At 38.8% G+C, this 17,485-nt stretch overlaps 1 protein-coding gene across 1 annotated transcript; it reads right to left on the reverse strand.

Annotated features, from left to right (window-relative positions):
- Nucleotides 1-637: 637 nt before the first annotated feature.
- Nucleotides 638-17,460, reverse strand: adamts15a (ADAM metallopeptidase with thrombospondin type 1 motif, 15a). The gene is made up of 8 exons (XM_043239799.1): nucleotides 16,268-17,460; nucleotides 9,380-9,512; nucleotides 7,866-8,033; nucleotides 6,762-7,048; nucleotides 6,155-6,332; nucleotides 5,848-6,023; nucleotides 3,987-4,162; nucleotides 638-3,769 (listed from the first exon to the last, which is right to left on the reverse strand). The coding sequence occupies exons 1-8, from the start codon at nucleotides 17,204-17,206 to the stop codon at nucleotides 2,950-2,952; spliced, it is 2,877 nt and encodes a 958-aa protein (XP_043095734.1). The 5' UTR covers nucleotides 17,207-17,460; the 3' UTR covers nucleotides 638-2,949.
- Nucleotides 17,461-17,485: the final 25 nt, after the last annotated feature.

The following is a 17,485-nucleotide window of genomic DNA, read 5'->3' on the forward strand; positions in this document are numbered from 1 at the left end:
AACGATACGTCACATCACGGAGAGGGTAAGGGTGGTTATGGTGGAATACTGACAAACAGTGAAAAGCTACACCCTTCCCTACAAGTTGTAAAAAACAAAAACTGGTGTTAAGAGATGATCAGAACTTTCAAAGAGATACTAGAGAGGACATGTCAGGATTCAACAAAAGACTTTAAAACTAGGAAGAAGAGGGTAAATCCTCTTTCATTGTTGTTTAGTCTTGTGTTGTAGTCTATGCTGGTCCTTATGTAGGTCAGTTGAAATCAGGCTGTTTTGGCCCCTGACAGAACAATGCTTTCTGCTTGATGTAATAGCACTAGTCTGTCTCACTACCCACAATGCACAGCCATGATATCACTCTCCAAGTTATATACTCATCTGATCGAGGTCAAACTGCCTTAAAAGGCCCTAGACGGCAAGTGCGCAGCTGTTACATTCAACAGCTTGAAATATGACCACTTTTTTCCATCTTTCTCTCCTTTCATTCTCTCTGGAGTTTATTTCATTTTTTGTATTCCTTGTTGCGGATATCTTTATTGTCGAGCTAAGTTAGCGACTGAGTCAAATGAGATTTGAGACAATTAGCAATACAAAAAACAACAGCAAAAATAACAAGGGCTACAAAATTTTTGTACATGATTTATTTGGAATAAATACCTTAAAGCATGACAAGAAAAAAATATGTATAACAAGACATAATAGGTATTTATTTACATGACTTGTTTATGCACAGCCAGATGGATGTATACATGGTATACAAGCCCATGCAGGACATTGAAATCTTTTGCTGTACAAAAGCGCAAAAGAAAAATATGCATTAAAGTAATACAGAAACCATCTTTTAGATGGACGATATGGTTACTCTGAAGAACCTTGATCATCAACGTAACATGTTTAGCGTATTACAGGGATTTTCACTTACTGTGTACAAAGAATGACTTGCCACCAAAGCACAGGGCACGACACTGTACAACCGTTTGCCACCAGCCACCAGTTCTTAAAATTCATTGAAAATAATAAATTAAAATGGCAACTGTACCAGACAGGGCATGATTATAGCAGCTGCGCCTCTGGCTCAGTGGTAGGTAGAGGAGAGGAGATAAACAGCATTACAACAAATTAAAAAAGGGTTCTGGTTGAACACTGGATTGAGGAGGGAATGTGTTTGGCAGTACAGAACATGGCTGAAAGCAGGAAATATGCTGGCCAGACAAGAAAAAAAATAGGTCTGCTGAGCTAAATAACAGTGACTTTAAGGAGATGAATGGACATGCAAAAAGAGTTTAGGGACAGACGGCTAACATGCTAACACACACGTACTGATAAAACACAGGCCTTGTGTACATAAGGCTTTCTCCTTGCTGTTTTTGTTTCAGTGGGCTAATACATCGGCAAAGACTTAAACATTTCCATGATCTGCACTTTGTCAGAATGGCCCCTCTGAGTTACTGCATGTCATATTGCCGTGGTAAAGGTGGATCGCTGCATTGCACGAAAGGCCATGTGGTAAGTGGTTAGAAGACTTCCAGTTACATTACTACACAGATGACTTCATTTATTTGCATGACGTAAAGCACTGGGAACCGGCTTCCTCGCTCTATTTGTGAAAAAATGCTAATATTTAGGCCTGTTTGTTGCTACAGAAAATGTGCTGATAGAAATGTAGCCTGTGCTTCCTCTCAGGCCTTAAGCAATGCGAAGGAAATGGAAAAACTAGTAAACCAGTAAATCAAATCAAATTTTAACCTCCATTACAAATACTCCGGTCTCATTCTTGGGTCTTAATTTTTGATTAATAATGAGTCACTCCCCCAGTTTATTTTCTCCACAGCTCCACAGAGTTTTGAAGAGAAGAGGGTATAAAAAAGGGTAGTTTGCAGCCAGTTTCATGCAGTACAAGGGCATTTGTGAGCTAGTTTATTATATACCCTGTGGAATGTTTCTGTTAAACCAGATGGACTGTATCAGTATTTAGTTTGGCCTCCACCGCACATATTCATTAATGGCAATTTCAAACATCAGTTGCTCACACAAATAAAGATGTTTACACTGATGTCTGCAGGAAAAAATAAAAATTGGATTTGTGCAGTTTAGGCATAATAATGACGATGTTGTTTTGGAGTTGGATAGCAATGTCCAGAGTCTTCTCATTTGTAGAGTGCGGTTTCATCACATACACTTTCATATGCTTGCATAGACATGTACATTATTGACATATTAACAGCATCTAAAATGGAAACACTTTACATATGAATGATTTATAGGCATTTAAAAATCCTTTTAGATTTGTAGGATATTGAATACATTGATTAACTGCATTTAAATAATTAAACAAATATGTTCTTTGTCATGCTTTTTCACTTAATTGAATATTAAAATGAACAACAAGTATACAAAATGGTATAATTTAGTAAAAGATTGCCTGTTATATTTTGTATTGATGAGAAGTAGTTAGCTTTAGAGTAGAGGTTGGATTAGATTATAATTGCTTTACAAATGTAAAGAATTAAAGAAGATTTTTGTTTTAAATGCAGAACACTTCAATACTTTTATGTTTTAGGTGCTGTCAATACATCTATAAAATATCTAGTCAAACATACAAAAAATGTACATGTAACCATTACCTACAAATTTTAATGACATCAGACATGATTTTGAATTTGGTCTCATCTGGATGGTTTGCAGGCGATGGATTTGCTTAGAATTAGAGGTAGAGTACTATTTGCATTGGTCTTCAAGCCTGTTTATCTCACAACCTCAGTTGTCTGTCTTTTATCAGTCATTTTCTTTTTCCACAGCTGTCCATTTTTTCCCCATTGTCAGACAGATGAAAAAATATAAACTTTGAACCATAACATATAGTCTTTTTTCTTTGTACTTTTCTCTGCTGAATATGCAATTTGACAAAATAGAAGGTCCATTTAGAGAAATATTAAATGGAGGGACGGATTATTTACAGGGGGCTAGTGAACAGAAGTCCAGCTCCTGTGGCTTCTTTTTGTCTGCACACTTCTCCCTGGGAAGCAGCTTTCCCACAATGGTAACGCAGCGAATCTGGCGCCTTTTGAAGCCCTTCCCACAGGTCTTGGAGCAAGGGGACCAGTCGCCCACCTCCCACATGGGGCAAGGGTCTCCACACACTTGAATAGCACTGGGCTTTAGAGCAGGTTCACAATCCATTCCAGGTCCACCATCTCCCCCAAGACACTGCACCATCCTCCTCTGGAGCCCATTCCCGCATGTAACCGAGCACACGTCCCACCCGGCCACTACCCACTTTCCTGGTTTTGGTGCAATATCTTTGGCATACGATGGTGAGATTGTGTCTTTAAGAAGATCTGCCTCTTTTCCACCTTTACTGATTCTGCCCTCTTCCCTAAGAACACTGTTTTCAGCACGTGCCTTTTCTTCTTTCTTTTGCACCTTGGCATCTTTGCTCTCCCGTGGCAAGTAGAAAGAATAGCGGATACGTGGAGGTGTCATCTGGCCAACAGATAGCACTTCAATGACCAGGGCTTCTCCCAGAGGCTTCACAGCTTGAACAGTTTCTGAGGAGCCAACTGTTCCACTGTAGCGAAGCAGACTCCCTTTCACAAGAATATCCCTCTCCATGGCTGAAACTACATAGTTTCCATTCAGCAGGTACTTGCCCTGGCTGTTCTTGATGGCAAGATAGTTGTCATCACTCACGATGCCCTTGTAGCCACGCTGTCTGATGTCGACATTAGAAGCTCCCACAGGAAGCATGACCACAAAATTATAACCATGCCTGAGAAGAGAAAGGTCAGAAGTAGTATTAGAATGGTTTTGGGATATGCTTTTCTTTCTTACTACGTCAGTTGACCAATAAAATAAATAAAAAAAATAATAATGTGAGTTTGTGACTGCATATCCACAAATAATGGCAAGAAATGTCTTACCAAAACATGAGGTTAATGCATGAATTATTTTAAGATATGAATTATTTGTGACCCGGCTTCACTCACATGGGTTTGGTGAAAAGGCCTGAGACCTTCTTGCAGTTTTTATTATCTCCTCCACAGATACCACACTTGTCAAACTTCTTGTTGGATCCCAGTTTTCCATCACAGCCTGCTTTGGTGCATTTGCCTTGGACACAGACTGATGAGGAGTCAGGAGAACATGGTGTACCATCAACAACCTATAAAAAGCAGAGGAAAATGATTTACATGCCAGAAATTTTGTGCTAAGCATAATTGTAGCATTTTGTGGTGACAAATAATTTGTAGGGCAGTTCTTATACAATCATTTATTTTCTGTGCAAAACAACGTGTTCATCTACTAATGATTTAAATACAAAAATTACATTTCTTTTTCTTATTTGTAATTTATCTGTAACTAGATAAATCCCTTTAATTGTTCCCATTGATCAGTTTTAGAGCAGCTTTGCACAACAGGCTGATGTCCAACTATGACAGTACATGTACTAAAAACAACTGAGTCTAGCATGTCCACTATTAAGCCATTTCTGCCCCTATTCTGTTCCTCATTTGTTTTGGATGAGCTACACCTAAAATTTAGTAATGGTGTTTACTCAATTAATGAACCGTCTAGTCTTTGGTATTGTTTAATTATTCCTTTAATTTTTCGCCTTAGGCAAACATGTCTTTGGCAGATTAGATTTCATTCTCTCCCTTTAAGAGTTCAAGCTCTGAATAGTTTCTTCAGTGTCAAATCCCGGTCTCATAAACATACCTCTAGCCTTGACGTAACCGTTGAGTCTGTACAGTTTCACTCTGCACAACAGTATCTCACAAAGATAGGCCCTTTCACCTTCCTTATCTTTCCTCTCACTTTCATCAGTTCTTCCTGACCACTCAACTCTGCCTGCAGTGAAATCTGACGTAAGTGTAAAGCAGCCACCAAACAGCAGGTATGCTCACCAGCCCTTTCTCCTCTTACATGCCTATAGTAATATATTGTTTTAATTTAATGATACTTTTACTTTCAATAAATTCTTGGATGAAGGTTTAATAACTCATAACTGTTCTGATATTGCATGCAGCCTTTCATGTACCAAACTATTGCAAATGTATTTTATGGTGTTAAGGTGTGTTAAGTTCACTTTATGTTAGTGAGACTCCCATACTTACTGACAGGTTATATTCCCCGCATCCCCCATAAAATCCTCAAGCTTCATCATTTCCAGTGAGAGAATTCAAGTGAACCTTAGTTTTTATGTGTATTATTAATTATATAGTAAACTATAACAGACACATTTAACCGGTAAGAATCTAACGTTACTATGCTACATGGTCTCTTATTGTTTGCATGCAGTTTAAAAACAAGTGATTTTAAGCTAATAAAAAGCAAAAGACAACTCATTTCGCTTTATAGGCACACTGAGAGACTGTTTCTGAGAGCTTTTCAAAGAAAGAAAACACACATGTAACAGTGGACCGTCTAATATTCCTGCTGTCCGTCATCCATGTGAAAATCTCTCACTGCTATTGCTAAATCCCTTTTTTTAACTGATATATTATCAGTAATATATATTTAATTTACACAGTGAAGAACATGTAGTCTGTTTAAATATTTTATACAATGCATTGTAGCATTTCTTATTTGTTTCCTTGTCCTGAGTTAGCTTTTTTTTAAATTTAGGTTATTTTTGTAGCATTTGATATTATAAAGATTTAGCTCATATTGTCCACTAATAATAATTCTAATAAACAGGCCCTATTATTTTATAAACTCATATTTTCCAATGCATGAACTGTTAAAATTGATATTAAATTATATTTTATATATATTTGATGCTTCAAATCCAAACTTCATTTTGTTTTTTGTCTTATTGAGATGGTTTTTAACATGTTAACTGCTCACCTTAGGTGCAAGAACGTGGAAGTAGCCTGTTCCATTTGCCCTGCAGATCAACTTGCATGTATCTTTAGCCGAGACACCAGAATATTTGGGCACCCACACCACGGAGGGGGTGAGCCGGTTAGTGTTCAGGCTAAACCCGTTGAAGGCTTCACACTGCTCCTCACGATAGCTCTTGCCTAAAGTGACAATAAGGCCGATGTAAGTGGTGCACATTCTTGAAATTATTTACAAATAGTATAATTATCTTAGTTTTATTTGCTTTTGTTTACACTGATGCTGATTTTGTGTATATAGAAAACATTTAAACCTGTGTCAGGGCATGGGGAGAGGTTGCAGGACCGGTATTTGACCCTCACTCCCTGGCAGTATTTGCCGCCATTGACTGGCACAGGGTTGTCACACTCTCTCTTTGACAGCTGCACTCCACCTCCACAAGTTCTGGAGCAGGTACCGAACGGTCCCCATTTACCCCATCTGCCATCCACCTAAAACAGAAACAGGAAGTTGTCACAACTCACTTGACCTTTGAACAACAAACCTTTTACCAACAACAGACCTTTTACCAACAAGCTATATTTTAATCCTAAATGACTTGGCCACCAAGAACACGTTATCAGTTAACATGCAAGATCGCTAAGCAACAGGGCAAAATAACCAAGAAAGAGGTCAAGTGCAGTACGTTTAACAGGCTGACATCAGTATGTCAAATCTCTGTTCTGGTCACGTGACATCTTTCACACTGCAGTGAGAGTTCTTTTAAAATGCATTCAATGTGTTCACTCAACTAAAGTTTAAATCCTTCTCTCTAAAATTTGAAAATTGTGCAAGTGAGCATTTTTAATACTGTTTGTATGTTTAGTGTCCGTTCATCCATCCATCCAAGTATTTGGGATACTGTAGATGACTGAAGGTACCTTAGTTTTGGTGATCTCCTGTTTGTCCATGCATGTGCCCCTCATACAGAGTTGTCCGTCCCCGCAGCTGGTTCCATCTGCCCATGGAAAGTGTCTTGTCTGGCACACCAGTTGCCCGCGGGTCTTTCCTGTGCACCACAAACGCTGACATGGTGCCTGCATGAACGGGCACGGCTTTGAGCCGGCACCAAAGGCAAGCTCACACTGCCGCTCTAAACCGTACGATGCACCTGGGAGCACATCTGGAAGAGCTAAAGGTTTCTGAGGTTGATCCAGAAGACAATCACCTGCAAAGATGTATATAAATAATAAGAGAATGTCACACACTTAATTTACCTGTAATGTCATTCTTTATTTAAAGAATACAGTAAGCATGGTTTCTTGCAGTAAGGAACTAAAGTTTGACTGAATGACTGGAGTGTGGGCATGATATATTTGTTTTAGATTTTTGTTCATCAGAGACGTAGGTGTATATATACATATGTCTTCATCTACAGAGGGCAAATATCAGCCCTGAGAGGGGTTCTGAATCCCCCAGTGACCCCACTGTAAACCTTCACAGAAACACTCCAGTCAAACAGTTACGTCAGTTGCCACACTGTTTCAACAAAAATTCAGATCTGCAAGCTGTAACGTAGGCTGACCTTGAGATGTCTATTCCTTTGAAGACAGCTTTTCAGAAAGCACTAACACTGAGATGTTAAACCCAGTTTAAAACTGTTTTTCACCAGCAGTGTCTTCGGTGTCAGAAATCATTTTGATATGCTGATTTGGTGTTTAAAAAAAACACTTGATCTATTGATCTATATTTAATTGTGTGTCAAAAATAGTGTTATATTTCAGTACTGTTGTGGTTTTGTTCTTCACTTTCACATGGCATTAACATTGTATGGTTACCTGTAAAAGCATACATAGTTAATATGTAAAAGTAAAAACAGAGTTGCTTTTGGAATTCATGTTATCTGCAAACCATAATCAGACCATTTCAGTTTACTTTAAGGTGGTTTAAAGTTAATTTGGAACTAACCAGTGTCAGATCATTGAAATGCAACAGATTAAGTGTAGATCTATAGGAAATGCACAATATTGCTTTCTTTTACTTACCGTGTCCACTGTCCAGGTAGTCAGTGATAATGGCAGCACTGCATGGTGACCACGGGCTGGTGCGGTTGATCCGAATCAGAGTGGGAGACATCATGTGATTGTCCTGCAGCTTGCCAAACACTTCCTCACATGCCTTAACATTATCATGTGGCATATTGAAGACATGCCCTGTAGCAGTGAAGGAGTAAAAGGTAGGAGAAAGGAGTAAGAACACAAGAGAGGGGAAAAAAAGCCAAATGCAATGTGTGTCAACACTTTACACCAATGTAAATGAACCATCTCTAGAAATTATCCAAATGTAAATTTAGATTTTTGCCTTTTAAATCACCAATCATTCCAATGCAATTTTCCTGTCAGCAGTCGGACCACAGCTATGCTGACTCACTTTTACAATACCTCCAACATCTCCCCACATTTCCTCCCTGGCCTTGAGAGGAAACTTTTACAAACCCGCCTAAGAGGTTTCCTACAGGGAAACAAGCCACTTCAATAGAGCTTATCTTTCCTCAGCTGCTCCACTGAGCTAATCTGAATTGAATGAACATCATCTCTGGGACAATGTTGTGGAGATCTTCCAAAAGATTTTGGATGCTGCAATTACCCACATTTTGAGTAGGGTTGGCAGGCATTCAGTTAGGAGATTTCAGCACCTCCAAATATAATAAATGACGATGCAATAGGCTTGATATTGGAGAAGCATGCTTGTGCTGGGATTGATATAAATGCAAGTTTAGAAGAAACTGCGGCTAGTGTTTGTCAGTTATACTCTGTATGCAATGTACTAAATCAGTATTTTAAAGAGGTCATGAACTGACAAACCAAAATATAAGATGTCATTGCACTATAAAAAATATTCTTTAAGTTCAGAACTTAAAGCATTCTCGTTTGTCTAAAACAGCTTATATTGAAACCAGTCTGTCAACATGACAAGTTGAGGAATGTGCCACTCTATGATGTGTGCATAAGCACCACCTCCACAGAAGATGATCAACACCTGCTTCTACACCACTGCTTGTTTAGCCCCGCCTACCGATTTGCACATGTAGCATAAATAAGAGATATATAAAGAAACCTTAGAAAACATTAGGAAAGAGGAGATGAACTTTATTTTTTATGAACTTCCAGACCACTTCATTAAAAACTTGACCCTTTGCTTACTTAATTTTACCGTAAATTAATTTACAAACAAGTCATGACTCAATGCAGGATTTTAAGAAAGACTGAAACTAAAAGAAACTAAAACTATTTCCATTACGCAGCCACTATTGCTTTGTCTGTTTTTACAGATAGTTTGATATCTTTTTCTTTTTTTTTAAGTCATTCATGCTGACTTGTGGTTTCTACAGAAGCATACTTCTTTTTCAACAATCTTGTAGCTCGTGGTACCGTACAGTGGGTCTCTCTTGAAAGGTTTACATTTTGTCGTTAAAAATCAATTTCTAAATGGAGGAAATGAATGGGATTTTAACTGACAGAACCCTACAGTTGTTCTCTATACATGTGTTTACACTTACCGAGCTCATGGGCAGTAGTGAAGGCAGATGGCAACCCATCATCTTCAATCACAGAACAACTTCTTTTGGGATCACACATGGTGCCAACATCTGCCATACCCAGTGTGTCACATGTTGAGGCTCCACACAGATCCTAGATCCACAGAACACAAACAAATTGTGGTCATCATTCTTATCTACATTTTTCTAGAGATGAAGATTTGGGTGACACTTTATTTTAAGGACCAATTCTCACTATTATTGTAACTAGTAGCTTATTACTAGCATATTGGCTGTTTATGCAAATAACATTTGACCATATTAACCCATAAAAAGTAAGTGTAATTTAAATTTTAAACTTCAATAAACATTTAGCCTTTAGTCCATATTTACAGTTAAACGTTTTAATTTTCTAATTAAAACCACAACCAACAATTACTGAAATATTAATCCTGGTGTAAATTTACATAGTGTTAATAATAATAATGAAAAGGGCATCACAGATATGCCAGAAAATTCAACTGAGGAATCATATTAGCATTGAGTGAGAAACAGTGAGTGAAAAATATGAAATAGGTAGCTAGAAGAATGTGCTTTTAATTGACATGGAAATATTTCACATACCCAAAATAGCTCTAATTTCTACTGGTATAAAATGCAGGATCTCAGCCCAAAAGAATTTCCGACTGACCTATATTGTGTTACCACAGTTTAAAATGGACTTGCTCAAAATATCTGTTGAGCCTTACTGAATCAACATCATAATAGCAGGTTTGCTGGTCAACCTTATCCCATGGTGCAACACCCTATACCAATTCCAAAAAAGGACTAACACTGACTGTGCTCGTAACCTTAGCATTAAATACAAGTTTCTCTCTGGCCGCAATGCACTTAAAGGGAACAGGAGCTTCACCACATTCAGGAGGGACTGTTCAGCTCCCGTTATTTAACATAACTCATTTAACACTCAAGAACACATTTTGCTCTCAGAAGCCCAAAGCCTCTGACATCTTTGACCACATAAATCACAATGTCTAGGATAAAGCTCCAAGTCAGTGTGACATGTTACTCATACATAATCATTAAAAAGTTATTTTTAGTAAACATCCATGTCCTACGAGGACACCGTGTTTCTTCTGGTTTTCTTATATTTTACATCTCTCTCTCTCTCTCTCTCTCTCTGTCTCTGTTTAAAACTTTGATCTAGTTCTCACATTCTCTCTGCATTTCTCGATGGATGTGAATCCAGCTGCTAACTCCCAAGAATCATCATGGGGCTAATCATAAAGTCTCCCTAGTCTTTTACTGACGATGGATGCTTCGACATTCACCACATCCAAGTACTTCCCTGTAGTCAGGGAAGCCATATGCCATAAACATACTGGTTGGGAGCATATTCTTAAGATGTTGTTTTTTTTGCGGATAACAATTGCAATAATATTCTTCTCAAGATAAAATACACTTTTAATGAAACAAACACTGTAAGTCTGTAAAAAAAAGTAATCCTCCAGTAAATTCAGTCTAGTTGACTCACTCTGAGACCTGACTCTACAATCACAGGATGAAAATACCGCAATGTTGCCAAATTTTAAAAATGTAGGCTTTTATTAAATGAAGTCAACATGATATTTTCCCTCAAATGCATGTGACAGGAAAGGTGTGAGCTCTTTCTAAATAACTTTAGCCACCACTGCCTTTAGACCAGCTGCTTAATGCACAAGGGTTTTTAACTTTACATTAGTGCTCATTACAAACATACACAAACCTGAAAACAGATGGTTTGCTGATTGGATTACTAAAGAACATGAACATTGTTGTTCACTTCTCACTTCATATGTAGACCAGAAACGTCTAGACTACTACACTGAAACCATTTCAAATGGTTTCTTTTTGGCCCATATATCCATTCAGCTGTGAGAATAATAGCTTTATTTACTATTCGAATTTGGAAGTTTTTTAAACTCAAATGTAAATGATTTGAATAATTTGAATTACAAATAAGAAACACTGTAGACCTGTCCTGACAAACTTGTTTGACCGGGATTTAAGATGTGATGCATTGGATGTAATAAGAAGTTTAAAAAAATCAGATGCAATTGACTATTTAAGACGTTATCCGATCAACTTATTACTCCATTGTACCCAGTGAATTCATTTTACAATTTTTCCCACTTATTCACCCCCCTCCCCCACAGTTCAGACTCCAAGTGCCTGATGACATGCTTGAGTAATAAAATATGGTATGGGCCTTTTGGATTCCAGCCAGGTGGAGGAAACAGAATCAGACCATTTGAGGTTATGGTTTAGCTAATGGTCCTGTGTGCCGATAATATTAGATAAGCAATGAGAGCAGACTTCCAAGTCATTTCAGTTAACTTATCTATCCATTGTTTTTTTATCCAATCTCCATGTTTGGCAAGAAATCTTTTTATCCTCTGCAAAACAGGGGGGGAAGCTTGCCCATACTCTCCACAAGCAGCGCTGACCCAATTGGCATCCAACATTGCAAACATACGACTTTCATTATGCCTTTATAAAATCCAAACTGTTCCATATGTGCATTTCTCTCTTTTCCCCTCTCTCACTAACTCTCGCCTTCCTTCGCACTTTCTATCTATATCGTTGTTGTACTTTCTCTGATAAGCTATCTAACACTACCCCTGTGGGGCGTTAGTGGTTATATGGTTAGCCACCCGGGTAGATGTACACTTCCAGCAGTGTCTGCGCAAACAAGCACATAATTAAATACAGGCCGCATAGCAATTTAGATTGTAGTTCTTCAGTTTTACAAAAATGAGATGTTTCTTCTAATAATTGTAACAATCTTTGAGGCATTTAGTTTTTGCAATCTTGTTATTTTATGCTGTTCCAACAAGCACAAGATGTTTCTTTCGAATCGTACCATGTGACAAACTTCAGAACCACATGAACTGCAAAAAACAAGCTCGCATGGCAGTCAACATGCCCCAAGCTAGTGATCATTTTCAAACCAAATATGTCATATAAAAATAGGAGATGGGCCTAGAGTGTGTAGCCCAAGGCTGTTGGTTACTTTCAGTTTGCCAGCTAAGGAAGGAAACTTGTGCAGATGTTATTTAGTTGGAACTTTACTTGAAATTAGTAATGATGTATTTTTTTGGGGGGGGATAAATGCTAGAAACTTGTTGTATCTGAGAAACATAGATGGGGTGGCAGACATATATTTTTCTAAAAAAAAAAAATGCCGTAAATGCTTGACTCTTAAAGGATAATGCACAGCCTATCAACTCCAATCATTCATTATTTATTAGTGCATCAGATAGTGAACAAATGCCTTTGATAAAGGCTGTATTTAGAAAATGCAAATAAACTGTAGACTTTTCTGTCTCTGTGATGAACAGCTGAGTCAAACTTTTCAACTGGCTTGCTGTTCCCAATTACCTAAATTACATAACTCAAGGATCCATTATAAAATACCACTAATGCTCTACATGGAACGTCAAGCATATGAGTATACATATATTTGCAATCAAACATAAGCCATCAATAGAACAACAGAATGTGTGATTTGCATACTGAATGTGCTAATTGCAAAAAAGCTAATTTTACAATACAAAGTAGTTTAAATTACATCAGCTCATTCAACACTGAAGGAAGCAATATTTTCTGGCCGGCTAACAAAGTTAATTTGATGCTCGTGAAGTTTTGATACTGTGAAATGAATTCTATTACACATGTGCAGATCTTGTGCTGCAGTTGCATGTAGAGTACTTTTGATTTGTGTCAATGTTGTAATGGTTACATTTCACGTTGCCATAACATGACTCTCTACCTCTCTCCTGCAACAGTGGCCTAGTTACAATTCTCGCTCTGATTTTTATTAAATATGAACTGTTGCATTTTTGCATGACCGGCCAGCAGGGATCTTTCTTGTTTTTTGCAACGAGTGTACTTATTGAAAAACATATTTGCTTCCATAATATTTAATTGGCGATTAAAAATACCCACAATAATCCACTGCTGGTTTTGATGCCACTACATCATTTAACAGAAAATGAGGTCATTACTGAACAACCTGAATGGAAAGATATGCTGTTTTACTCTCAGGCTGCAGCTGGGATTAGAGCTCTGCAGCAGGTGGGCCTGAACACAACGGGCACGTAGGTTTTCTCTCTCTATCTTTCTTGCTTTTCTCTCTTCACCACCCTCAGCCTCTCCCTCATTAAATAGTAGTAATGGGAAACAGACTAAAGGGGGTAGGACGAGAAAAAGGGGTAAAGAGTCAGATCGCTCGCAGCTGGGACTGTGGTTAGGGGAAGCTCCCCACGAAACTGGACACTTCCCATTAGTGTATCTCCCATAGCCCTTTATGAAATTCCCTTTATTTCTTTTGTATACATTGGCCTTGCTGACATAAATAGCTTAAAGGAATAGTTCTGTCATCATTTATTCTCCCTCATGCTCTTCCAAACCCCAGTTAAACACAAATGAAGAAAAAACTAAAAATGTACTGGTAACACTTTTCCATCAATGTGCAAGACACCTTATAAACTTCAATAAGGATGTGAAAAAAAATAAAGTACAATTTGAAGTCACCAAGTTTAGTTTTATGTAATTTATATGTAATAATACATTTTATGAGAGCGCCAGTATGTTAGTCCCCATGAAGTCAAGGACTGCATCAATCTGATTTGTGTTCTCCTTGTTAAAATCCTGGTTTATGAACCTGATCAACTGATTTCTTTATAAGATCTGACTCAAAAGAATGGTTCGATCTGTCAATCTCTCAGTGCAGAAGACAAAATCTACTTTTCTTCTTCTTACACAAAGCTATCATGTCTTGAGAAGACTTGAAATTAAGTGCATGAGTCCTAAGATCTACTTTTCATGTGTTTTTTAAGCTTTAAAGCTCTCATCCCCATTCATTTTAACTGAATGGAAAACAGCAACTAGCACATTAAAAATAAAACCTCTGTTTGCTAACATTCCTGTTTTAGCTATTTAATAGAATTGGTTGCAGGGTGTTTAGTAAACAATGTGAATCTACATTTTTATATCTGCAATAATTTACTTATCCATTCATTAATTCGTCTAACCAATCATCATCCTTCCATCCATTCATACGTCCATCAATTTCATTGCAATTTCATTCATTTTCTCCCTGTATCATTTGTGCAGACTTCCGTAATCACGCCATACTCAGGTTGGAAACTTTTCTTTTATATAGCTTAGCAGATGTACAAGTCTAGCCCCTCTCCAACTCATCTTGAGTCATCCAAGACCACGGAGAAACCCGACAATCTCTCTCTGTCCACCGGGAGTAATGAACATAATGAGTGGAAGAATGTAGGGAGTAACTGTGCTCTCTTGCTAAAATGCTTCATAAGTTCCCTTTGGAGAAGAAACAATAAAACATTTACTCCCCTCAGAATGATTCACCGCAGCTGTCATCCAGACTAGGCAGACATGACTGGTCTGGATGTCCAGCTCAGGTCATGTGTAACTGCAGCAGATTACAACAGGACACAAGGGTTGCGTTATCTGGCATTTTTGGAGCTGGACATGTTTTCACACATATGAGTGTTCCTAAAAAACAGCTGACAGCATAAAATGAGTTCATCGGTGAATCTGTAACAAAGCAGGGGTTTATGTGTGAGTAAAATAATAATTTATGGACTGAATGCTAAGCTTGTGCAGACATTCCTTAATATTGCCTTGGTCAATGTCACAGGCAAACAGCTAATAAAAGTAACAAAATAAATTGAAACAGTGCTTCGTTTTGTTTTGCGCTGAGGTTAAACAAGAGCAGGAAGATGTCGAGTAAGTTGATGCAAAATGATATTACATTACTTCTATATTTTCAAAGTTCACTGAGTGCTGCTAAAACTGTGTTCAGTTTTAATCTAAATAGACGAACATGAGTCAGGCTGTACCAGGTGGGTCACAGAGCAAGTTTACATCAGCAATGTCATATAGAGCTGGTCTTATGATGCAAATTTCAGAATTATGCTATGGTAAAGGTGTTTTGAAGTCACTCGTATTGTAAAAGGAATTGTGTGAATATGAGTTTTTATTAATCAGAATTTGTCCCAATAATAATTTGTGCAAAAATGAATAAAGGTGGTTTGCTAAAAAATAAAACTAACTAGTGCGCTATATTTAAAATCAATCAGTCAATCACATGGCTTCAGAATCGTCCCTTTACCTCCTAATGATCACACTATTTCTGTTCACCCCCAACAGATTCTTCTCAAAGCTGTCAAAACTTCACGTTACTCTAAATCTGATCTTGTGAAAATGCACTGTTTGGCCTGTTTAGATGTTCTACATCCAATCTCAAAACTGTCAAATAAAAACAACTCTCCAAAAGTTCAATGAGATCGATAAGCCAATTATTTTAGCAATCCGCTAAGTATTCTGCCGATGATATTTGCTGATTCAGAGCGCGCATTCCTACTCGCAATACCAATACAGGGTGATACCTCAAAGGCAGGCCTGACCTATGACCTTAACAACACTTATAAACATGATGGGAAGCCCGTGGCAACTGTAGGTTAACTGGAAAGGCCGCTCTTGTTGCAACCTGCCCATTACTCTGTGAAATACAAAACATATTTCAGAGTTTAACCACGCTTTATTCACCAGTGCTCGGATAAAAACGTTTAGGTCAGAGTAAAGGCACACAATCAAAACACCATATTTACGCATATACAGTTCACCTTTGGACTTAAAAGCTGTGATTACAGTGTCATCATAAATCATGTCTGAATTGGTTTGATTATTGGGTAAGTAAATTGCAGCAGCCTGTGTGGTGTTCAGCTTTGTTTCATGTTGCCTGCCATCTTGATATAATTATCGCAAGACGCATTAGCCGGATAATTCTAGGATTCGTCGATTCTCGTACTGCCCCCTATCGACGAAACACGTTACCTGTTTAGTGAATAGGATGGCCGTGTCCCAATACTCCGCGTGCTTGTCGCTGTTTTTGTTCAGCTTCTTCTGCCAGGTGCAGAAATTACGCAGGGTCATCGCCGCGTTCCCGGAAACTTTCGGTCCCTTCTCTTCCTCGTTAATCACCATAAACTTGACAACCACGATGTTGATAGAGTTAAGAATGGTGGGGTGCTTGTAAAGTTTAGCTGCCACTGACATTAAGGTCAGCACGTAATGCTTGAGGTCGTCGCCGTGAAATTTGGCCATTGATTCATCGGCCACCACTAACGTCTCTACGTAACGCGGAATGGAGACAAATCTCTTCGAGCGGTTTTTCAGTACTGACATGGTGACGTTAGTCTTGTGTTGGTCCTTTAGGTGCTTAAACTTCGCCAAAGACTGCGCGACGTTTTGGGTCGCACCGCTGTCCACGCCGCATCTTGACGTGGAGTTTCCGCTTAGTTTGGCGTTAGATCTGCGGCTGATGAGATGCGCGTGCACACCTTCCCGGTCGGTGTCGTTTAAAGCCGGCTTGATGAAATATTCCCAGCCATCGTAACCGAATGCGCCCTGCAGCCCCTTGCACAAGCTGAGCGCCGCATAGGAATAGGAATCGGCATTCACCTCGCCGGAATAAAAACACCGGCTCAGATCTTCGCCGTGCGCGGAATTTTGAGCGGTTGCGTCGGCGTGCGTCGAGAAAGCCGGTGCAATGAAGCTGGAGTCAGACTGCAATTCGAGCACAAAATCTTGCTCGAACGCACTTATTTTGAATGCAACTGTTTGCGGCAACGTGCTGTCTTCGGCGCTGACTAAATTGTTCTCGACGCGATCCAGTCTGACGGGCACGCACAACTGGCTCTGCATCGCATTCACAATTTCCCATTGAGCGTAGAACACGTTAACGAGAAGAACTGACCTTAGCAACAAAAACATGTTTGTGCGCGAGAAAACCCTTTAATTTATAAAGCGCGAAATGAGAAAGGCGGCTGAGATGTGAACGCGAGAATATTCCAGGACGCGGGTGCACTAAAACGTTGCCTTTGCGCGTCCACAAAGTCTGAAATCCGCCGGTCTGTGGTCCATGCCTTGCCTGTACCTGTATACTGAAGCGGCTCTGCTCGGCTGTCGCCTTTATGCGCGCGGCATTTCTAAACATCCAGCGCTTTTAATCAGAAGATTTTGGGGAGGTGCTCAAGTGTTCTCATTGGGCAT

This window comes from Puntigrus tetrazona, chromosome 5 (assembly GCF_018831695.1).
Source record: "Puntigrus tetrazona isolate hp1 chromosome 5, ASM1883169v1, whole genome shotgun sequence".
In the NCBI taxonomy this organism is placed as follows: domain Eukaryota; kingdom Metazoa; phylum Chordata; class Actinopteri; order Cypriniformes; family Cyprinidae; genus Puntigrus; species Puntigrus tetrazona.